General features: G+C 42.3%; 1 protein-coding gene across 4 annotated transcripts in view; it reads right to left on the bottom strand.

Annotated features, from left to right (window-relative positions):
• The window catches only part of Nr3c1 (nuclear receptor subfamily 3 group C member 1), an 89,766-nt gene extending 66,546 nt beyond the window's left edge, over positions 1 to 23,220 (bottom strand). For 2 of the 4 annotated variants that reach the window (XM_055622895.1, XM_055622890.1), the window contains exons 1-2: positions 22,079 to 22,385; positions 18,677 to 19,915 (exon numbers count right to left, since the gene is read on the bottom strand). In XM_055622895.1, coding sequence (XP_055478870.1) covers positions 18,677 to 19,902 — 1,226 coding nt within the window. In that variant the 5' untranslated portion in view covers positions 19,903 to 19,915; positions 22,079 to 22,385. Of the gene's footprint in view, positions 1 to 18,676; positions 19,916 to 21,567; positions 21,664 to 22,078; positions 22,386 to 23,107 lie in introns of those variants that run through there. The other 2 variants (XM_055622891.1, XM_055622892.1) reach the window with 2 other exon arrangements.
• Positions 23,221 to 24,287: the final 1,067 nt, after the last annotated feature.

A 24,287-nucleotide genomic window follows, 5' to 3' on the forward strand; every position in this document is an offset into this window, starting at 1 on the left:
CACACACACACACACACACACACACACACACACACACACACACACACCAGAACATAAATATAATCAAGAATGAAATGTATATGATCATTAACAGAAATGGGAAAGACCTTTGATAAAATCAACATTCTATAGTAAAAACCTAAAATATGGGATAGGAAAGTCACAGGTCAGAAATAATAAAGTCTATGTATGACATACTCATAGCCAACATTTTGCAGAATGGGGAAATAGAGAAAACTTTTCCTCTAAAATTAGGAACAAGACATGAGTGTCCACTCTCAGACTTTCATTCGCTATAGTACTTGGAATTTTAGCCAGACCCTTTAGGCCAGAAAAAGAAAGTGGATCTACATGGAAAGGATGGAGGCTAAACTGCCCTGGTTATAGATGACACGCTTATGTACCTAGGAGACGCTGAGAGACTCTGAGACTCTTGCAACCGATACACATATTCAGCAAAGTCAGAAAAAACAGAACAGTACTCTCCTATATACCAGTAATGAATTTGCTGAGGAAGAAATTTGAAATAGCTAGCAGAATGAGGGATAGCTGACAGGAGGAAAAAAGGAAGGGGAAAGAAAGAAGAGGAGAAAAAAATAAAAATGAATGAAATTAGGAGTAAACTAAGGAGGTAAAAAACCTTTATAATCAAGCTGGCCTCAAAGTTTTAATGAGCTTCTAGCTCTGTCCTTGTAAGTGTTGGGACTGCAGATGTGTATTACCATACAGGTCTGCCACAGCAATATTATCATTAATCAATAAATGTAATGATATAGACATCACATAGTTGACTTCAAAATAAGTTATCCAGGCTATAGAAACAAGAACAGTACAGTACTGGTACCAAAAACAGAAACAACAACAACAACAAAAAAACCCTAAAACCAACCAACCAACCAAACAAAACCACACAGCCCAATGGAATAGGAACAGAAATAAACCCAAATTGCTCCAGCCAACAGATTCTTAGCAAAGTGCTAAAAACATGCTTTGGAGAATAGATACTCTAACAAGTGTTTCTAGGGAAACTGGATAGCCACAGGTATACTATTACAACTAGACTTTATTGCTCACTCTGAATTAAAAAAAAATCAACTCAAAATAGATTAAAGACCTCAATGGAAGACTCCAAACATTGAAACTACTAGAAGCTACTACAAACTACTAGGAATCTAGGGAAAAGGCTTAATCCTCATTCAGAAGGGCATATAGGATAGACATCAGAAGTAGGAGAAGACAGAGAATAGGGCAGGAGCCTCCCACAGGGGGCCCCTGAAAGACTCTACCCACCAGGGTATCGAAGCAGATGCTGAGACTCATAGCTAAACTTTGGGCAGAGTGCAGGGAATCTTATGGAAGAAGGGGGAGTTAGTAAGACCTGGAGGAGACAGGAGCACCACAAGGAGACCAACAGAGCCAAACAATCTGGGGTCAAGGAGTCTTGCAGAGAATGACGAATAAACCAAGGACACATATGGGGAAAGCACTTCAACATGAGGCAATTCCTGAATAGGACTCCAACAGCACTGGAAACCAAAGAAGTAAAAAGTTTGATTATAAAACTTCAAAAGCCTATGCACAGCTGAGGAAAACAATCAACTAAGTGAAGAGAGTGAGCACAGCATAAGAGAAATATCCTGGCCAACTTTTTGTGTGACAAAGGATTAATATTCAGACTATATGAAGATCTCAGAAAAACTTAATATCAAAAGAACAAAATAATATCTAGTCAATAACCTGCAAATCATTTCAACAGTCACCTCTCCACAGTACAGATGGCCCCAACATTACCAAAAAAAAAAAAAAAAAAAAAGTTCAATGTATTTACTGAGCAGTACCACACTGACATTCCATCTCACCCCAGTCAGAATGGCTGCTACTCAAAAACATGTGGAGGAAAGGGCACTCTTATATACTAGTGGTGAGAATGCAAATTAGTAAAACAGTATGCATGTTTCCCTAATGTAGAGTGACTAATGATCAAGCCATACCACTCAATGCTTGAATACTTCAGTGTAGTGTTGTGCTATCCAGAACTGCAGAGCTGTGGGATCAGCCTGGGTATCCATCAACAGATGAATGGATAAAAAAAAGCATCGTATATCTACATGTGCTGTAGCTCCATAATGGAACACTATTCAGGTATAAGAAAAATTCAGTTATGTCATTTGCAGAAAAACTGATGGAATTGGAGAACAGAAGTTAATCAAAATAAGCCAGAAAAGACAAAAGAAAGTGTCCTCTGTGTTTTCTTCATATGAGGACAATTAAAACAGTTGCCCTGAAAAGCTGGTAGGGAAGCAGAGACAGGCTTTACTTCTCACCTCTGCCTATGATCTAGTGTAAATGAAACCTTTTACAGCTATCACTGAGAGGTATCATAAATTTGAGTGTTCTACAGATGGTAAGAATTCCTTGCAACTGAAACCTTAGCATTTATCTTTGCCATTGCAGCCAAAGTAAACACTATTTGCCTTACCCGACCTGCTGACTCCATCTTTTTCCCCATTTCTGCATCTTTCTTTTCATTTAGGGCTACATTTTAAATTTTAAAGTCCTTTGCAGGGTTCCCTATGTTTTCCCATATCTTGTCACTGGTGTGCTTATCTGACATGAACTCTTAACCTTTCTCATAAATTTTAGATATAAAAATTGGGTAAACTAAAACTGACGTACACAAGTGTTCTTGTACAACCACTGCAAAGCTGCTTGTTCTCACTCTGTTCCAAGTACAGTTGCTGGCATACTAGATTTTATTCAGCAACACAGAAGAGTTCCAGGATCCATCTCCCTCCCTTCCTCCCTCCCTCCCTTCCTCCCTCCCTCCTTCCCTCTCTCTCTCTTTCTTACTTTACAGCAACATTTATCCCAAGTAGGCACACTGCAACACAAGTTTATCCTAAAGCCTAATCTGTTTCTTCACTAAAATAGAATGGGGGGAAGGGGGGAGGGAATAGCACAACTTGATTTGTAAACTTTTTAAGTACTATTTAAATTGCAGCATAGAAAAGGAAATGTGAGTATTTTATATATACCTCTGATACTTCCATGAGGGAAAAGACTAGTGGTAAATACCGGTACCACAGTTGGGAGGCACACTCAACTCTTGAGAGCACTTTGCAGTAGTTAGTATAAGCTACTGGTGTGCTTACCTAATGGTCTAGGTATTCCATTTCTAGGTAAAATCCCTGGGGTGGGGGTGGGGGGACTCAACAGACATTTATCAGGAGACATTTTCATAGCATCATTTTCCAAAATTACGTACCAAAAAAACCAAACCAAACAAAAACCCTGGGAACAATCTAAGCATCCACTGAGAACAAGTTGATACTATATTCATTAAAAAAGATGTATAAATATGTTTGTTTACATGAATGGATCTTAGGAGCATAACGTTTAAAAGAAAAACAAAACCACCAGGCTGTGACTGAGAGGAACAGTGCATGCCTGTAAGCTTATCACTCGTGAGGCTGAGGCAGGGGGATCACTATGAGTTTTGTGCCAGCATGGAATTCACTGCCAGACCCTGTCTGAAAACAAACACCCAATCAAGCAACAACAAACATAGGCTGTATTTAAATGGTTCCATATAAAGTTAAACCACCTAAACATAGCTAATGAAAAAAGTTATAGTATGTGCCAACAGGTGTTGCTTGTTATGCTTTAAACAATACGTAGAATGTGTAGGTACTTTCCCCCATATGTGTCATTGTGATAAAAATTTTAAAACTAGTATCTATGGTAAAACAGAACATGTTTTAAAGAAAGTTCTTCTTTATTCTGTCTTCAACCTGCACAGTCATTTCATTTTGGCACAGTATTAAAACATGAAGTATATAACACTTCCTTTTCAGGATGGTAACTAATCAATATTTTTTTTGTTTTTTAAAGCTTTTTTCAATCATTATTTACCTCAACCTCAAGGAAACAAGAGAAACTTAGAAGTAAGTGAGACTAAGTGATTAAATGAGAGTAAGTCAACAAGACAGAAATAGTCATATTTTATACCTCGGACTTGAATTTTCACACCGTATTTTATACCATCTTCTACTGCTTTTCCTAAGCATCCTGGGCCTTAAATATTCTGTTTTCTACTAAGCTATCTCATAACTTAGGATAAAGTATTACAAGCCACAGATGTTAGCCCTAAGGTGCTTCCAAATTATCTCACACAGCTTAAAGTTGAAGGTTTTGGAAACTCTGCATATAACAAATTAATCAGTTGACATAGTTTAATTTAATGACTAATAGGATGATTTTATTATTAATGCTTTTGATGATACTCAAGTCAATTTCAAAGCTTTTGTAAATTTAAAACTATACAAAGATATGAAATAGTAAAAGGAACCTTGTGTGTATACACCCTCCAAAAAATAAAAAAATAAAAACCATGTACACATAAAGATACAGCCCAGAATTTGGGAAATGAGGCAGGAAGATCTTGAGTTTGAGGTCAGTATATAACAAGCAATCACTGATGTACTTAGAAAAACTGAAATAGCACTGTAAGAATTAATCAAATTACTTTAATGTATGCCTGGTCAACTTTTGAGGGAAAAAAAAAAAGATTTCTTTTGACGTGAAATGACTACCATACATTCTAGTGGGCTAACTGCACAGATAAAGTCATAGCTTTGAAATCATCATGTGAAAACAGCAATAAAGCACCCTCCCTTCTTGTACAGGGATCTTTCCACTACACCTACTGCAGTCCTCCATCTGTACTCACCTCTATATGGCCCTGCTGACTCAGGCTCCTGGCAGATTATCAAGACAAAGGTGGGCCTCCCTCAAGGGCAAGACTCCATCAGACCCTCTAGGCTAATGTAACTAGAAATGTGGATTGTTTTGCAACTGTAGGTTTCTCCTCCTTGCTATGAAGATTGCAAATCTTGGAATCAGATCCTAGGCACTAGAATTTATGGGCACCTTCCTTGTCCTTTAGAGTTACGGTTCCAAATGTAACTGGTCATCTGAATTTTCTGAGGAGTTTTTAAAAATACTCATATTCCTAGGCTCTACCTCTGCATCTTCGCAGCACTTAAATGGGAATGAGGAAGCAGGAGAGATCATTTAAAAAACCATTTTTCTCCAGGTACATCAGGAAGAGTGTGGGGCTGCCAGTTCACATTAGCTCGAAGTGACTCCACTGCCTGTGACTTATGGACATCAGGGTGTAGAAAAGGAGCCACAGATGACTGGAGATGAATGGTAGAGAGAGAGAGAGACAAACAAGCCAGCTGCTGCTGCAAAGAGAAGATAGACATGGGAAGAAAGTGCTCTGATCTCAGGAAGCTCTTTTGCCCCAATTATTTCTAGCATTTCACTACTGCCTAAATTTCCCTCATTATGATGACATGCTTTCTTAAACTCATGCCATTCATTAAATCCCTTAGTACTCAGCTTCTACCTTTCACTTGTTAAAACAAAAACAAACAAACAAACAAACAAACAAACAAACAAATCTGGCCACTGAGCTGATTCATGCCTTTAGTCCCAGCACTCAGGATTTCTCCGAGTTCGAGGCCCATCCTGGTCTGGTCTACACATGAGTTCTGAGATAGCCAGAGTTACAGTAAGACCCTGCCTCCAGAAAAAACCTAAACATCTGAAAACTGGCCACTGAAACTCAGCAAGTTTACGAAGGCAGCACCCTCCTACCAAAAGGAGGTACCAAGGCCTGTTCATGGGAGTTACGACTTATCTATCAAGGCAGATTGTGCAAGCTGGTTTAGCCACACATCTATGGAACAATTCTGTCTAGGGGGAGGGCTGATCCAGGAGAAACTGAAATGCTAATTTGCATAAGGAAGAACCATCAGAAATTGCATTGTCCCTATTATTACAATAGTTTCTCATTATCTGACACCAAGCCTACTATATTTGCTTTTTTTTAAGTATTTAATAATTTGCAATCAAGACCCATAGACAGACATAAGCTCTTTGCGATTGAGAAACATAACATTTCTCTTTTCTGCTCTTCTGCACCTAGCACTGCACTGAAGAGGCAGAAGGGCCTCTGTAGCCTTCATGGATAAGCTCCAATAGAAGGAGGAACACTCTTGCTACTTTATTTTTCCAACCCTCCTTTTCTGAGTTCTGACCTCTAGTTGTCCCTCAGATTTTTTTCCCCAACTAACAGTCCTTCCCAAACTAAGACTCTTTCCTCCTCAGCAGTCCCCTGTAGGATTTAAAAAAATAAATAAATAAATAAAATAAAAAAGGGAAAATAAAAACAAACAGAACAAAACAAAACAAAAACCCATGCACCGAATAAAATTGGTATTGCTTGTTTGGAGAAAATATCCTTAGTTCCCAAATACTGGGGATAGCTTGTTTTTCCCTTGACTTATGATCCTTTTAAGGAACTAAGTCAGGAAATTTATTCTAAAAAGCAAAGACTGAAATCATTCAAAATCGTTTAACTCTCAAAAAAAAAAAAGTCAAGTAAGAGCTTTTATACTGTACTCCTTACTTCACTGACTTTGTTTGTCATTAATTAAAAAGACACCCAAACTTTCTCCCCTTAGAATACAGTAATTAAACACAGTGACTAAAGTGCAGAAAAGTCAGCTGGCATGCCTGTGTTCACAGAAGTAACATCAGAGGAGAGTCAGAGAGTATCTACCTGGTACCTATCCTGATCCAGGCTGGAAAAGTTCACTTACTTTTTGAGTCCAGATCCTGAAATATGCGTTAAATTAACTGAGTTTTATGCTGTATGGGTTTCACTTTCTTTTTTCATCCTTGTTGAAGGAGGAAGAGATTTAAATGTTTAGTTCTCACCTAATATGACAACGCTCTGTAGTGCACTGAAAAGAACTCCATACTGTTTTATGTTGAAAGGCAGCCAGACAGTGGTGACACACACCTTTAGTCTCAGCATTTGGGAGGCAGAGGCAAGTGGATCTCTGCTAGTTCAAGGCCAGCCTGGTCTACAGAGTGCGCTCCAGGACATCTAGGACTACACAGAGAAACACTGTTTCAATAATAATAGTAATAATAATAATAAATCTTTATGTGAACATTGGAGGCAAATAATAATTCTAGTTGCACTTTCTGATCCCTTGTTGAAGACAGTAATTGTACTTTTACATTGTAAAAGTAAATTTATAGTACATACATGAAGTAACTGTCTTGTTCTTCAGACAGATGAGCCTGACTAGATTGGGGCTGAGCAGCTAAGCTGGAGAGCCATAAAGAGTAATTAATGTTATGTGAAAGCCACTAGGTTCTCAGCTGCTTTCCTTCCTGAGCAAATATTAGCGTATACAAGTTATCAGATAAATCTACTTTGAGCAACTGAGTAGACAAAGGGCTGCTTCTGAAAGTCTCCAATGTGGAAAAACTTGACACTGAAGGAAACGGTTAATAAATCTTTGACTTAACAGAATAAGGCTGAAAAACACAGAATATCACAAATGTTTCAATGTATGTAATAAGTTTAGGCAGTAACATGAACTGTTACGTTTGAGAACCTACTTCAGGAGAATAAACACTTTTTAAATGTGAGCTACTAGATGATCTGAAGTCCACTGCCAGAGCAGCCAGCTCTCAACCACTACCTCCCCAGGAAAGTTAAGTCTTTTCTAATTGTGAGATTTAATTTATATGAAAGCATAGAAAATATTTAAACAGTCCTTTAATGGGGCTGTGTCATAAGATTTTAAAAGACATAGCCCCTTTAGAAGAAACTGAAGATGTAGAGATCAGACAACAGCCGTGGACTTATTTCAAATATTTTAAGAATCTGTGAAGCTAGAAGAGGCTTGCTCTTCTTCAGGCTGATTTACCTTCCCTTGAGTTCCTAAGAGGGTCAAGTAGCTGTGAGTGATTCTCTGTAACTTGTGTGGCTGAGTGGGAGGATGGAAGGTAAACCAGGAGAGCCAGGCAACAAGTACCTCTTTCAGCACCTACCACACACACTTTATTTTAGTTCCCCTTCAAACTGAAGTCAAAGCAGACATCTGACATTAAAGTCTCCTCCGTTACTTGAGTATGATGCCTACTTGGAAAGTTAAGATCAGAATGAAGCCATCTGATGACCTGTCACTAAGACTCACTCATGAGCAGTGGCCTGGTGCAGCATTTAGGCAGTGAGCTCTCTGTCTGGAGGAGCACTAAGGACACCTGCTAATGTTTTCTGAGTGCTGTGTAAGTACCAGACTGTATCGCATGGTTCACCAGCAGCATCTCCTCCTGCCCATTTCAAAAGTGAGGAAACTGAGGTTTATAGGCTGTAAATCTGATCAAGTTCACACAGATTTTTACCAGATTCAAGCCAAGGAAGTCTGAACTACAATAGGATACTGACTTACCAGGTCTCAGTTTCCTCGTGGAAATGGTTACACAGCTGGGTTATGGGATTCCATGATTCTCCAACACTGATAGAATACTCCTTCGTGATGTATGCACTGGGCATACTGATGAAGGCTGACACCTTTACTCACTAAGCACACAAATCACCATCTAGCCACTGTCTCTAAATACAGGCACAGGTTACTGAGGTTTGTCTGCCCACAAGTAATTACTCTCGGTCAGTTTACCACCTCCCAGGCTAGTACTCCTTGGACTTTCTCTTCTGTTCCTGGCAGAATAAGCACTAAGTGAAATGGTCCAAGGTCCCCATTGAAAAGACAATGAAATGGATACATTTTACCAAGTCTGTTCCCTAAAGACTTTAAATGAAGCATCCATAGAACACAACCCAGAGGAGGGCAGACACAGTGAGCCAACCACACCCTCATTTCTGCAACTATGAGATCTGTGCTTCACCAACAGGAACTACTCAGTATGGATGCTGTTGTTGTCCTGTGGTCAGTGATTCTTAAGAGGTCCAATGTTCCCTAAAAGGGGTAAAATACAGTTAAGGCAAATTCATGCTATCCTCCTCACTGTGGATCTTGTTCAAGCAACTAACTAATCTAAATTGAATATTTTACATGTTAAGGTGCTATAGTGAAATGCCCCTTGTCCTTACAAGGACTGGATGTAATCAGGGATGTCCCAGTGTCCATGCAAAAGGTGAGACATACAGAAATCAAACTTAGCCAGTCACTAGACAGAAATTTAAAATTTTCATTTTCTCTTTTCATGGCTTTCTAATTTTTCCTTCTGGCTTCCTTGTTTTCTCTTCTGAATATGATTGTGGTATTATCAGAGCACCATGGCTCTCTCTGTTTAATGACACTTTTGATTAAATTGTCATCTGTCCTCACGAAGTAAAGACTAGGAATTACTATGCTTTTCCTTAGATCATATTAAACTCTAGTGCCCAGAGACTTCAATACTGTCACATCACGATGATGGCTCTTTGTCCCCTTTTTTTGGCCACTGAAAACTGATGTCATGTTTTGGGGAAGAATAATTAAGTATTCAAGAATATTAAAAATTTAAGAATATTTCAGATTATTTTCATTAAAGAAGTTCTCTTAATAGAATTTCAGTCCTAACCCAATGGTTATACAAAAGACATCATCATACTGAATGGCCATGGCTTCAAAGGCCAAAATCTACACATCTCATCATCTTGTCAACAATAAACAGAAAAATAAAAGTAGGACCTAAGATGAAAACTGTTAGGTTCCTAAATAACTGTCAGTAAAAGCAAAGTTTCTATTTTAGATTTGAGGAATAAAATTAAAAAAGATTTGAATTTCACATTGACCCTGTAACTCAGACTATTTTATTAGTATAAATAACTTGAACTGTTGATTATAGTGACTGTCAAATGGTTAATTCTCCAGGACATGGAGGAGCTGGAATAAGGATCTCAAGTACTTTGAAAATTACTGTAGGAATTCATACTATATTTACTCCGTATCTGCAATCACCAAATTCCTTTCAAGCCCAAGCCAAAGATAGGCCCTTCTTTCTTGAACAGAAAGTAAACATAAGAGAAAAAGTCAGGCTTAGAAGTAATTACTTTTTCTGCACTATACTAAAAAAAAAAAAAGTAAGCTGTTTACATAAATTCCTTTGTAAAGGAATTTATAAAAGGCAAGTATGGGGGCAGTCTGTGATATATAATGGAAGCCTATTTTATAGAGGAAAAACGGAAAGGGAAGCAAGGCAGAGAAGGGGAAGGAAACACCCTAGCGGAACTCTTAAATAACCCTCAACAGAAACAAATACTATAACCTGAGACATATTAAATTTCTGAAAGTAATTCACTTATATATAAACAAGCGGTCAAACAAAAGAATAAATCCATTTTCTGGTTAAGAAAACGGATGTATGTTACAGCTTAAAGAGTTCGGTTTCCCTAATGGTTTACAAGGTGTCTCAAGGTGGCGTCAGAGAACAGTACAATACAGCCCCTCAAGACAGGGGCTTACAAATGAAACATGCATTCTGGAGCTTGTATTTTAGGAAAAATATTTTAAAAATATGTTCTACTCTCATATTTTGTCCTTCATAAATCCAGCGGAATTCAGATGAGATGTTTCATGCAATGTTCTAATTAAACTTTTTCAATATTTCTATTTACAAACTCAGATTTTGCAACAATGCATCTACCAATTTAAACTGCCACTTAATTATTTTTCCATACTTGACAACAGACATGAACATGCATACACATATATACACATGAATGTATGTATGTGTGTAGATGTGTGCACGTGTGTGTTTATATAGTAATTTTTAGTGAAACTTTTTAAAGATTATTTTTGATTATGTGTGTATATGGGTAGGTGCACACCCGTGAAGGTGCCTGAAGATATCAGAGGTATCAGATTCCACTGAGGCTGGACTTAGAAGCAGGTGACAGCTGCTGAAACAGGCACTGGAAACAGAAGCCAGGTCCTCTGGAAGAGTGGCAAGTGCTCTTAACTGCTGAGCCTCCTTTCCAGCCCTTATTTCAGCTTCCCCCCCCAGCTTATTTTTATTTTATGTGTACTGGTATTCCACCTACATATATGTCTGTGTGGGGTGGCAGATTCCCTGGAACTGGACTTACAGGTAGGCATGAGCTGCCATGTGGGTGCTGGGAATTGAAACCAGTGTCCTTTGGAAGAATAGCCAGTACTCTTAACCTCTGAGCCATCTCTTCAGTCCTACTGCGGCTTTTTTTTTAACCATCAAAGAAAAACAATTTAGTACATGTCTTTAAGCAAGTTTCATAATTCTCCCAAGTTTATGCACCTAGAAAACTGTTAATATTTCTGATTCTTAAAAACTGAAAGCTTCTTAATAACAAACCATCTTCGCATTCATGATTACCTAAGAGTATCAGACAATAAAAATGGAAAGGAGATAGCCTCATGTTTAAGTCACCAATGTGGTTCAAGTTATCAGTATAGCTACTAACTTTAGACGGCATACCTAACGTGTAATAAAATCCACAGAAAAGGGTTACTGATGGAGGTACTCTCAATATTAAGACAATTATCTGGGTTTTCAATACAGTGGATTCATGACCCTTTCGGGAACTACACATAGTAGGCACTAAAAAAGCTCCTGGTGCTTTTTAACAGGCAATACCCACACCAGAGAGTGAGATACCTTAACTATTAGCAAGTGAGAGTTATCCTGGTTTAAGCTGAACAGAATTGCCAGAGCTTTATAACTGCCACTTTGTGTTTTAATAAAGTTTTTTTTTTAATTTTCAAAGTAAACTCACATCTAAAAGTTCTTTTAAGTTTTTTAATTATTGTTATTTTTATTGTGTATGTATATGTTCATGTTGCAGGGAGGTTGCCACAGCACACCTATGAAGGTCAGAGGACAACTTTATAGGACAGAATTTCATTCTCGACCTTTGTGTGGGCTCTGTGCTTGAACTCAGGTCACTAGGCTTGCACAATGCCCTTTTACAGGCTGAACCATCAATACCGTGGCATCTACATATCCTGTTGAGCTGGAGTACTGTACTTGGTACTCCAAAAGGAGCTTACAGGAAACAGTAGGTGACTACATACATAGACACGCAGAGCAGAGGCTTAGTCGTGTTTCTCCTGTATATACTGTTTTAAGATTCACTCTCGGACAATTACTCTTAAAGGCTGTTGATGGAATTCTTTTTTCCCCCCTTGAGACAGGGTTTCTCTATGTAACACTGGCTGTCCTAGACTCACTCTGTAGACCAGGCTGGCCTTGAACTCACAGAGATCCACCTGCCTCTGCCTCCCAAGTGCTGGGATTAAAGGTGTGCACCATCACAGCCTTTGTTGAGGGCTTTCTAACACATCAAATACTAATTCCTTTAGAGCTGCATTAAAGTTTCCTGCTCTTTTTTCTTTAAATGTCTTCAATTTACCACTTGTAGAGTTCAGGCACAGCTACTTTTGTCCTGTATGGACCCAACAGACTCAGGAACTTAATACAACAAGCAGAATGAAGACTGTCCGAGAACAACCCATGAAATGAGACGCACGTGTGAGAAGCGCACAGCAAGAAATGCAGCGCAGTGTATGTAGCCGAGTGCTTCCACATAATTAGTGTCCAATCACGGGAAGGAAAGGCTCGGTGACTTTCATGAGGCACCTGCCTGGTCAGGGCTATGTCACCTACTTAGTGTTTTTAGACCCTCGGAGAGGTCCAGATGCCAAGGCTTTGATAACTGCCAATAGGGTGGTTCCAGCTGGCTGCATAGCTAATGAAGCGTGTGCTCTTTCCTTGAGTGCTGGCTATGATGTCAAGTTCTCATCTGACAGTGAGGGGAGAGGAATGATGGTCTCATACCTAACACATAAAACAAGCTCTGTGAACACACGGGCCCACTTCTTGGGTCCAACCACAGCAACATTCACATTTTAATGCTATCAAAAATATCCTTTTAACCCCTTTCTTACAAAAGTGCAATTCTAAGTTTTGTTTTTTTTGTCTCATACCTGATACTATACAAAGAAAACGTCAAGAAGTAGTCTTTATTATACGATGAACTATCAAATTGGTAAGAGAATTGAGAAATTTTACAGACACAGTGGTATTTTGAGAACAATTTGACACAGAGAAAGTATCTTTGATTTCAAAACACACTGTTATCCAGAGCCACAGACTGGTTCACTTAAGGACTTTAGAACGCACGTCTTTTTTGCTTGTCTACTCTTACTCTTATTGAACATCCAAATCAAATGTTCAGTGTTTGGAAGAGATATGTGTATGGGCAAGTACCAAATTTTACATACTAAAATTAAGGAAGCCCGAAATCCCAATTATAAAACAAAATATACAATTATGACAACATAAAACAGTGTCCACAGCAAACCAGTAAAGCATCAGTGTTCATGTGACAATCATAAGGTCGGAAGTCATTGTATTGCCCCAACATGAAATAATAAATCATGCCCTAAACTGGGTATCATTTCACAACAGCTTTCAAAATTTGGCTATCAAATATGCTTTCATAATAGGCATGGCTAAATATTATTATGGAAACTTATGAAATAACTAGAATAAAGGCTAATTAATATTTAGTAAATATAATAAGCTATAAGTTTATAAGTTTCAAATACTCATCTTTATTAAACTTTCAAATTAGTAACAAAAAATTTTCAAGGGAAAGAAATATGTAAGCACATACGTAATGTAATTTTAATAATGTAATATATCCTTTCCCCTCTCCTTATACATATATATAACATGTGTGTATATTATGCAGCTATGTGAGAATGGAAAAAATCTTGAGAGTTACCTTATTGAACACATTGTCTTACAGACACTATAAATCTTGCTGTAGTTGCTAAAATAAAAAAAAGTATTCTGAAGTATTTAAAGTTAATAGCTGGGTTACTCTAAATACACATGTTTAATAAGCATATAGCTCAACCAAGATAGGCTATTAATATTTAAATTGGACCATAGAGCAAGTTAAAGGATGACAAACTTTCATTCAACACAATTGGTTTTAAGAACTCTATTGCAATATAGTTTAAGTGTCTATCTAATACTTACAGAATCCAGTAACTTATGTTATTTGCCTAATTTACTAATGTACTAGCAGAAAAACAACACATAAAAGTTGCACTCCACAGTCAGTTGATAGCTTATTTATAAAGGCGCACTATAAAATAGAAAATGGTTGTAGCAACATAAGGGCACCATGATTATTTTTAAGTTCAAAATATTAGATTTTCTTTAATAACCACTTACAATGGGACAAAAATGAAATTAATCTTAGCAGAAATAAAAGTACAGTGTAAATTCTGTCCTTATTTTGGTAAGAAAGCATTACATGAGACAACATAACTAGAAACATTAGTTCCTCTGCCACTCTTAGCACCTCACATGAAAGCATCATGGCAGTCCTGACAGTGACACTCCATTTACAACGTTTTAAAAGCAACAGTTGATCCAGATGATTTTTTGGAATTGTCCCTAAAATTATGTCTCTCCCTCTATTACATGCCACTGTGCTTCTCTTTTTGCCCCTCCCCCACTGTGTGGGGGTTGAAGCCTGCAATTAACCTTGTAATGTATAAAAAAAAATTATTATGTAAAATGAAGAAAGACATTATTTAAGGTTACACTCAAATATAGAAATGATCGAATGATTTAAAAGGAAGGAAGAAAACATTTTAGAGATTTGTTTTAAAATATAAGTTCCCTTTAGGAGAACTTGGAAAATATAAAACCAAGGGAGAAGAAAATGAGAACAGTTGGCTAACTGAAGCTACAGAAAGAAATAACTGATCTCTTCTATAAGGACCAAAAATTGGTATTTTTTTTCTGGTTATAGCTTAATCCAACAACACATTCCTTGAAAATTCTTTATGCATTGGGATTCACCAATGTATATTCTGTACATCTCAGAAATACAGCAACAAATGCTTATTAATTTGGCAATTATTTATACTACATTAAACAATTACGTTTGACAAAAGTATTGCCAAGATGGCCTCAGAACAGTAAATACGACTCAACATGAACCAATGATCCCTGTTTACACATACAGTATGACCCAAAACCTCATCAAAATTATGTACAACTATTAAAGAGAAAATTGTATTTTAAGAATTATGCTGGAGACCTAACCAAAATCTAAAAGGGCTTCCCAAAACCAGGCTAGAGTGCATTGAGACTTACATAACTCACCAAGAATTTAGCTCAGTCTTTCACTCTGGCACTCATGGAAAAGATACCGTTAACTACCAGCTCTCCTCTACACTGCTCGTTACCTTCCTCCTAGTAATTGACTGCAACTTGCATTTTATCCTCATTTGTGTAAAGCATATTTAAGAGCAAATCATACAATTCATAAGCATTCAATAATATATGGAAAACAGTCAAAGTATCTGTAGTAGAAAAAGACAAAAACATTACCAATATGAGTTAAATTGTCAATTAAAAACATACAGGGATTAACCAAAGAAGCATTACAAGAATTTCATGAAGAGCTGACCAAAGGCTTATTACACATTTCTCTATTAGTCATCCCATACTAACTTGACACACCTGAGCACACAATAGCTGGTTTCTTTACAGTCAATCATACTGATCTTTAAAAAGAGGCACCGATTCTACCATAAAGGTAACAATATATGAACAAATAAATACATGTTCAAAAGCAAACCACATCAGGAAATCATTTTATATAAATAAACATCAAGAAACAGTAAGCTCAAAATGCCACTGCTACACCCACTGTCTGAATCTTTGGAAGGCAAGGAACAAGGTAAGACATTAAATGAGCTCCTATCAAAAGAAAAGGCTAACCACGGCCAACATAAACCTACTCTTTCCTTTATGCTTTGTCTTCCTCTCAGAAAACATGTAGTCTGGAGCTAACATGCAAAAGGAGAGGAGCAAAATGTATTTCCCTCAGCCCATAGTCCTATAATTTTCTTCAATTTCAATTACTTGTATAAAACTTGACACAGATATGACCAATAACGAGATGTTCAAATCTACTTAAGTGTTAATAGAGTCATTAAAAATCAAACACCAAAAACCAATACTCCACAAAGAGTAAATTTACAAGTCCATCTTACATTATTCTTTTTCTCTAATCCTACCTTTTAGGAAAATGTCAACTTGCAAACAAAATTTCAACGCTATCCCTAAAAGCTCTAATTCTACTGAAAACGCTTTAATTCTCTCTTCTTCTTTTCTACAGTGCACAATATTAATGCAGAGGTGAAACCTGGTGTAAAAAAAAAAAATCAAATTACACAGAAGTGAGCCTGCTTCGCTTCAATTATGTTTATGTTAAGCTCACTGAATTGTACCGTTAGAATTGGAAGCTCATTTATTAAGGAAGGATCTGAGCATCAATAACCTTTACTTTGTTTTACTACTAATGAACTTAAACCTTAAAAACAAAACACAGCTCTTCATCGTGATATTCACAAATTTACAAGTTAATGTGCTACCTTGATATCATGGCGCACTGTAGAAACTGCCTTCTCCCCCAAGTATAATGTGAAGTGGTTTTTATTAACATTCTGGGGAGAAAACATTTTAGTTACTTAAGAATTCAAATTAAAACGTATTTTTTTTTTTAAATTCCAAACGATGTTACTATTTTCTGTCTAAAGTCAGAGAGTATTCAATCATGCTGTGGCCTCAGCATGTTGATTTGGTGGCTCATGACTCAGGGTCACTGATCATAGCCAATGTTTGGCAACCACCATGCATCATATAGAGAGAGCAACCAATTTTAGTTCTGCCAGCTCTGCTGCTTGGAAACAATAGAAGAATTCAATAATGGCCAGAAAGGAAACATTGTCTCAATTTATTTGGGTGAAGCTTTGTTCTGGGTAATCTCAGTTCCTAGTGCGAAGAGTAAAACTTGCAAACACAGAGCATGATCCGGTTAAGGTATTCTGCCTTAAGAAGAGATACTAGTGATTAAAATTAAAATCCTATGTCAACATAAAATTAATCACTTTCTGGACACTGAAAGAACATCTGAAGTGCCCCATCATGGTAGCCTTGCCTACCTTTTTAAGGGCAGAGGCTTAACAAAACATGAACATTTTATGTCACTAAGTATAAAAGTTAAAGCAGTAAATTTATTTAATGATTTTAGGGTAAGACGTACTGTTCATATCCAAGATTTTATAAGTCTTAATGACAACTCATAGTGCATGCAAGTTAAGTTTCGGTTTGACTATTTTTTTTTTTTTCTTGTAATAAAATGTGAAAAGTTTTATGATGGCTTTCAGGGCAAGGAATTTCCTTAAACGTATTATTTCTCGTGTAATCACATTTATAAATCAACTTAATAGCTCCCTCTTGATAATCAAATCAATTATAGTTACTCTTTTATAAAACTCAACCACATGAAATCTGTCAAAAATTTAAGATTGGAAAATATAAAAGACAGCATGTCTCTTACCAGTTGGAAAAACATAGTTTATGCAATAGAGAAACTATTTAGATTTCCTTATGGGAAGTATCTTAAAATCCTAATTTAGAAAGAAAAGTTAAAATGATGTAGTAGTTTTCCCCACAATAAGAGAGAATAATTGTTGAGTAATAGAACAGTAGTCATTACTAACAGTCAATACAAATATTAACTACCCATCTCTTAGGATACACAAGAGCAAAGGTGATTTTCCCTCCTCTTGATAAGATATCATTAAGCTGTTTAGAAAAACAGATCATAGTTTAAATCTATTTTTTTTTCCAATAAAAGCTTCCTACATGTTAGGGAGAGAGATACCTTTTTGTAGATCAATGTCAGGATAACCTTCTGAGAAAAGGAATTTTAAAGCATTGTAAGGATATAGTTCAGTGACAGACTGCATTAATAGCATTTTTATGAGTTTTATGTAAAATATTCTCAATAATAGGAGCAATGAACATCACTAACAGGAAAAAGTTGATGGGACTACATGCAAGGAAGGGACTCTGTTTAACTAAAAAACAAAACAACATCTAGTGATTAATCATCCTTGAATCCCAACAGTCCACATTCCCTTTCCTTTCAAACCTAAAATGCAGATGACAGCACTGACATGACTTGAAGACGGGGATACAGGGCAGAGACTCTAAGCCTCCCAGCACAGTTATCCTAACTTACAAGTTGTTTCCGTGATTCCACTCTAAGAGGACTTGGTGAGGGCAGACAGAAATGTCAGTGTTCTTTGTAACTGACCGAGAAAAAGGAAGAGAGACATACATGGTGCCTGTTAACTGAAGCCTCAGCACTAATCATGAGTTGCCTACTGGAGTATCTGTGGGAGCAACTGAGAGCACCATGCAGCATCCCTTCCTTACAGAGGCCGAGAAGTGGACACCAGCCCTCTGCTTCAGGCTGCTCTAATGCTAGGTTAGGACACTGCACGCTGCACTGCTCTACAGTTTCAAAACCCAGGAGGTTCAGCCTGAACACCACGGCTCAGCATTGCTGCTTCCAGTTCTTAGCCCTTTACCTGAAATGTGGTGCTTCTCACAGTACACGGAGAGCCATGCCACGGCAATAAGCATGCTCTAGTAATAACACATTCTAAAATAGCTAATTCACATACACAATGACTGTATTAGATGAGTAGGCGTATTTTACTGATTTTGTGTTAGTTTTACTTAGGACACTTAGGATTCCGATTTGAAGTTTCCAAATAAATCTTCACCAATGAGAAAATTATTTAACCAAACATCCAAAGTGGGTTCTGCACAGATGGGTCCTTCAGACCTTCTAACACAGCTACTCTCAAAAGACCACTTCTACTCAGTTATTTACAAAAGCATCCAAATCTCTAGAAGACACACACTGGACGTGCTAACTTACCTTGAATATCCATTGGAAAAAACGGATCTGCCAGGGAAGTTCACGGCCCCCAAGGAAGTCAGGTTGTCTTCTCCAGATCCTTGGCACCTATTCCAGTTTTCGGAACCAACGGGAATTGGCGGAATGACATTAAAAACAGGCTTCTGATCCTGCTGCTGAGCAAGGGACGCCGTATTCATGTCGTAGTGATACACCTGTCCTCCAGAGGTGCTCACGCCATGGACAGAAATGGCAGACATTTTATTACCAATTATATTTGTCCCAGAAAAGCCTGCCTGACAGTAAGCTGGGCCCAGTTTCTCTTGCTTAATTACCCCGGGGGTGCAAAGTTCAATGAAATCATCTTTTTCTGTTTTCACTTGAGGCAGTGTCACACTGCTGGGGCTTGGTAAGACTGTATCTCCAGTATCCTTAATTTTAGGTTTAGTGTCCTGTAAAATAAGAGGCTTACAGTCCTCATTTGCATCCCCTTCCGAAAGGAATGGATCATCATCTCCTGTCAAAGGAGAAAGCAAGTTTTCATCTATCAACAGGTCTGATCTCCAAGGACTCTGGTTTGTGTCTTTACCTGGGGACCCAGCAGAAAACTCCAAATCCTGCAAGATGTCAAAGGTGCTTTGGTCTGTGGTATACAATTTCACACTGCCTCCGTTGGCGCCAGCCTGGCTTCTCAGATTTTGCTGTTCCAAGGACGCATCAGAGGGAGTTTTAGGAAACTCCTTCTCTGTGGGGGTAGCACACCCAGTGGCAGATGTTGAACTCTTGGGGTTCTCTGGAACGCTGGTCGACCTATTGAGGTTTGCAATACTTTCTTCCAGAAGCCGAAAGTCTGTTTCCCCAGAGGAAATGCTGGTTTGGCCCTGCTGTGGGAATCCCAAGTCATTTCCCATCACTTTTGTCTCTGTCTCTCCCATATACAGTCCCATGGACAGTGAAACTGCTTTGGACAAATCCGGCTGCGGCTGCTGCTGCTGCTGCTGCTGCTGCTGCTGCTGCTGCTGCTGCGCATTGCTTGTAGAGCCTTTTGAAAAATCAAGAAGAAGCCTCTGTTGCTGGGAATCTCTCTGAGAAGTGGCAGCCAGTGAGGGCAAAGATGCAGAAACCTTCGCTGTAGCTCCTCCCCTTAGGGGTTTATAAAAGTCCATCACGTTTCCCCTCTCCCGGCCAAGCAAACTGCTGGGGACTTCTTCTCTACCAGAGGGAGCTAAGGATTCTTTGGAGTCCATTGGTAAATATTAACTACAAAAAAAGAGGACATAATAAGCTATAAAAGCACATTATCTCTGATCCGATTAGTAGAGACAGCCTATTAAACGAACCCCTTAGATAACTCCCAAATCAAAGTCTCCATTATCAGAAGAATATTCTCTCCTCTAAAAGGAAGCTGTATCTCCTGTTCCCATCCAGTGCTCCACATTTAAAAAACACAAGGCAGCTCATATGTACAGCCCGACAAAGCTATACTGAATTGATTCGAATTGGCTCCTCATCCTGCCACTCACTAAAGGCAACTTTGGTAACCATAGGAACTGTAATTTACTTTTTGTGATTAAAGGTTTAAATTGAAGTCAAAGTATTTCACTTCAAAAAGGGGGGATGGCCATGATCCTTACCAATCCCCTTTCAATCAAGGGGTGATTGCCTTTCTGGAAGCCAATACATAAAACAGCTGATAAATGCTACAGTGTAATTGTTTACACCTTATGGTTCACAATTTCACCTGTGCCAATCCCCCCCACAGCTAGCCTTCTCAAGGTACAACCTACTGAAGAATTATGCACATTTTATTGAAAAAAGTAAGCAGTGCTGATCTGCTTATCTTGTAACAGGCCAGTGAAATGCTCTTATTTTTAAACATTTTCAACGAGATGTGCCTAGTGGCACCTCCCTTCAATTTCAAGGTAAAAGAAATGCTATATATTGTATATAGCCTAAAATGCGTATTTTTAAGAGTAGAGTAGAATTTATACTGGCTTCTTCACTACAATTTTAACTTATTTAAATAGTTTAATAGATCTGAGTCTATCAAAACTCCTAACACTGAGTTACCGAGTTATACTTCTTTTTGAAAATTGTTTAATACACCCAATACAAAACATTTTATCTCCAAATCTAATATTTTTTTTTCTTTTCCAAATATGTAAACACTGAAAAAGAAAGAAAAACTGGACTGTGGTCAAGTAAAACCCATTCAATAAAATGCTCAGAATAATTTTTCTCTGCAGCTTTAAATCTTTACTGTATTCCTCCAGGTTGCTAGTATATTATTAATGATCACAATGTTTTAAGAGAGTGGCAAAGACTGTGATAAGCGTATTTTGGATCCCTTCCCACAAAACGGTAAACTTTTCCTGTACAGAAACACGAAGTATGCCCATCTTCACTGAAACTCGAGGAAGGTGGACAGAGGGGTGGGACCTGCCCTAGAATTTCTCTCTCACGGTTTCTCTCTCAGAACCCAGGTCCTATGCATCAAATTCGGATCTCTAAAGATGAGCTATCACATGGGCCGGAATGGCAGCTGCCTCCAAGCCTGAAACCATCACAATACTTCATAAACGAGACACTCCCTTAAGCGACATTTATCCCCCCCTAATTAAACTGTAAATCGGCCCTCATGAACAGCGCCAAGGGTCTGAAGTGGTAAAGCTGCAATAATCAAGCCTTCAACATCAAACGTCAAAGGGGCAGTTCCAAAACATGATTCATAAAAAATAAAAATTTAAAAAAGAAAAACCTGCGGCGACGGAGGGTCTCTTTCTAAAAGGGGGACCCCTCCGAAAGGTCGGGCGCGAAATCCTGCCCCAAAGCTAGAGCCCACGTCGTCAGCGGCGGGGCGGGGGGAGATGGAGGGAGAAAGGTGCTAGGTGAAGGGAGAAACGCGTCCAGACCTGTTGAGTCCTCCGCGGCACGCCCACTTCTAGCAGATAAGGCCGGCCGGGCGGGCGAAGTCTGGGCGGCCACGGCGAGCCCCCGTCCGCCCCGCGCGCCCGCAGCCCGCACCGCGCGCCCCGAGCCGGCGCTCGCAGCCGCCGCTCCGCCTCCCCTCGGCCCGGGAGGAGCAGCTGTCCGCCCGGCCCGCGAGGACGGCGGGGACCCGAGGGCTCCCGGCCAAAGCCAGAGCCCGGGGCGGGGGTGGGGGGACGCCAGCTCCCGGCGGGGCGCGCGAGGCTCCGGCGCGGGGCAGCGGCCGGGCCGGCGGTGCGGGGAGAGGAAGCGCCGGCGCTGTCACCGCCGGGGCCCTTTCGTCACCGTCACCCTGCCCTCGCCAGCCTCCACCCCCCCAACCCCTGGCTCGCAAAAGTTTGCCAAGTCCGGCCGCCCGGCCGCCGAGCCCCCCGGGCCGCCCGTTCTCCCCGCGGGCGCCCGCCCGCCCGGCCGGTCCTCCCCACCCCCGCTCACCTCTGCGCCCGCGCGCCCGCCCGCGGCTCCCACCGCGAGGCAGATAAACAAGTCGGCGTGCGGACGCGGGAGGCGCGCGTGTCACGGAGAAGGAAGTCAACAGTCGCCCCCTCTTTTCCACGGGGGAGGGGGGAGCCCCCGGCACTCGGAGCCGCCCGCTCCCGGCTCACGCGCCGGGGCCCCGCGCCGCTCTCGGCTCCCGCGCGCGTCCCTCGTCCCGGCGCCGCGCCGCCGGCCCGCGGAGTCTCGTTCCACCCACTTAGAATCCGTCCCCGACGGGCGGGCGGCGACTCGGGGCTCCGGGCGCTGACTCCAGCTCGCAAGATGGAGGAGGCGGAGGGGCGGGGGGGGGGAGGCGGGGGACGCGGACACGCGAACGGGCCGCCCGGCCGCGGCGGGCGGGCGAGCGAGCGAGCGAGCGAGCGGGACCGAGCGAGGGGCGGGCGGAGGCGGCGCCACGGCGCGCTCACACTCGCACACACGCGCTCCCACTCCACCCCCGGCCGCTCCCCGCCCGAGGGGCCGCCTCGCGGCGGTCGCGGGGAACGGTGCAACCTGTTGGCCACAGTCGGCAACTGCAAGGGACTCGCGGTCCTCCCCCCACCCCCGGCCCGGCGGCGCGGGGACCTCCCCACCCGCCGGCGGCCCGGCCCCGACGGCGCCCGCGAGCCCCGCGCCCACGGCCGCCGCCTCCGCCGGGACGCGCGCCGCCTCGCCTTCCTCTCCCACCCGAGGAGAGAGGGGAGAGGGCGGCGGCGGGCGCCGACCCGGGCGCGCGAGTTTGCTTCAGTTTCTCTTCTCCCCGGCTCCTTCCCGCCCCCGCCCGGCTCCGCGGCCGCCCCGGGCGTCCGCCGCCAGAGCCCCCCGGGGGTGACAGCCGGCCCGCCGAGCCGCACGGGTGGTCCGCGCCGGCCGGCTGCCGAGTTGCGCCGAGCGTGTCCCGCTAGCGGAGGGGCCGCGGCGCCCGGGGCCCCGGCCGCCCTCCGGGGAGGTGGGGGTGGGCCGAGGAGAGGGTCGGTGCCTACGTACTGAGAGCCCGACGTGGGGGGGGACTCGCGTGCCGGCAGCTCCCTCCACCCCCGCATCGTCTGGGCGGCCCCGTCTGCAGCCGCCGCCGCCGCCGCCGCGCGCGCGCTAGCTCGCCCCGCTTGCACCGGGAGAAGTTGCAGAGCAGAACCCACCCTCCCCCGCGCCCCGACCGTCCCCCACCCTCTTCCCCGACTCCGCGAGGAGGCGGCGGCGGCGGCGGAGGCAGCGGGAGGCGCCGCCTGCCAAGTTCAACCCCCACCACTCCCTCCCCGCCTGCCAGCGCGCTCACTCTCGGAGGAAGTTGCGAGCCTAATGCAAAACCTCTAGCGAGCTGGATTTCTTTGCACTTAAAAAAAATTGTGATTAAGGGAGCCTTGGGTGGAGTTGGGGGGTAGACGGGAGGGGGGGCTGTGCAGGCCTAGGAGCGAGCGGCACACGGAATAGTAAGTTGCTGCAGAAGTCCGCCCTCCTGTCACCCCAAACTCCTGACCTCCCCTCCCACCCCCTTCGGGGCCGGCCTCCAAGCTGTCCGCAGAGCTTCCCCCCCCCCCCAAACTTGACATTTGCTGCCCGGGGCTAGGTGCGTCGCTCTGCCTCCTGGGTTCCAGGGACCCCAGTGCCCCTCCACGAGCCAACAAAACACGCAGCTTTCGGACGTCAGCGTTTAGCTGTCCACGGGAAACACGTGGCCGGCCCCCCGAGGACAGGGAGAGGGGCCCGGCGCGCCAGCACCCCGCCACACGCGCTAGGAGTTGGGGGGCCCCGGGGGAGGGGGTTGCGGTGTTGCCTCAGCGGGCTGGGAAGTAACTTCTGCGCCCCCACGGATGCCAGCGCTTGGCATTTGTGACAGCAGCGGAGGCTGCGGTGACTCCGACTCCGACTCCGACTCCTCCCCTCCCCGGGGCGCGCGGCGGCAGCCGCCCTCTCGCTCGCGCCGCGCTCCGGCTCCCAGGGCGGCCGCCTCGGCCTGACCTCTCCGGAGAGCCCCTATTGGGGGAAGCGCGTGCCGGAAGCCTCTCGCCGCCATCTTGGTAAAGAGCGGTGACGCCGCGCGGCCACCATCTTGGCAAAGGTGCCCTGTGGCGTCAAAACCGAGTCGTCCCTCCGTGGTTGGAAAGCGTTGGACAGCGTGAACGTTGCCCAGTGCTGTCGTCTGCTACATAAGGGGAGGAAGTGGCAG

Source organism: Psammomys obesus, unplaced genomic scaffold (assembly GCF_907164565.1).
Source record: "Psammomys obesus unplaced genomic scaffold, mPsaObe1.curated_primary_1811, whole genome shotgun sequence".
Lineage (NCBI taxonomy): Eukaryota > Metazoa > Chordata > Mammalia > Rodentia > Muridae > Psammomys > Psammomys obesus.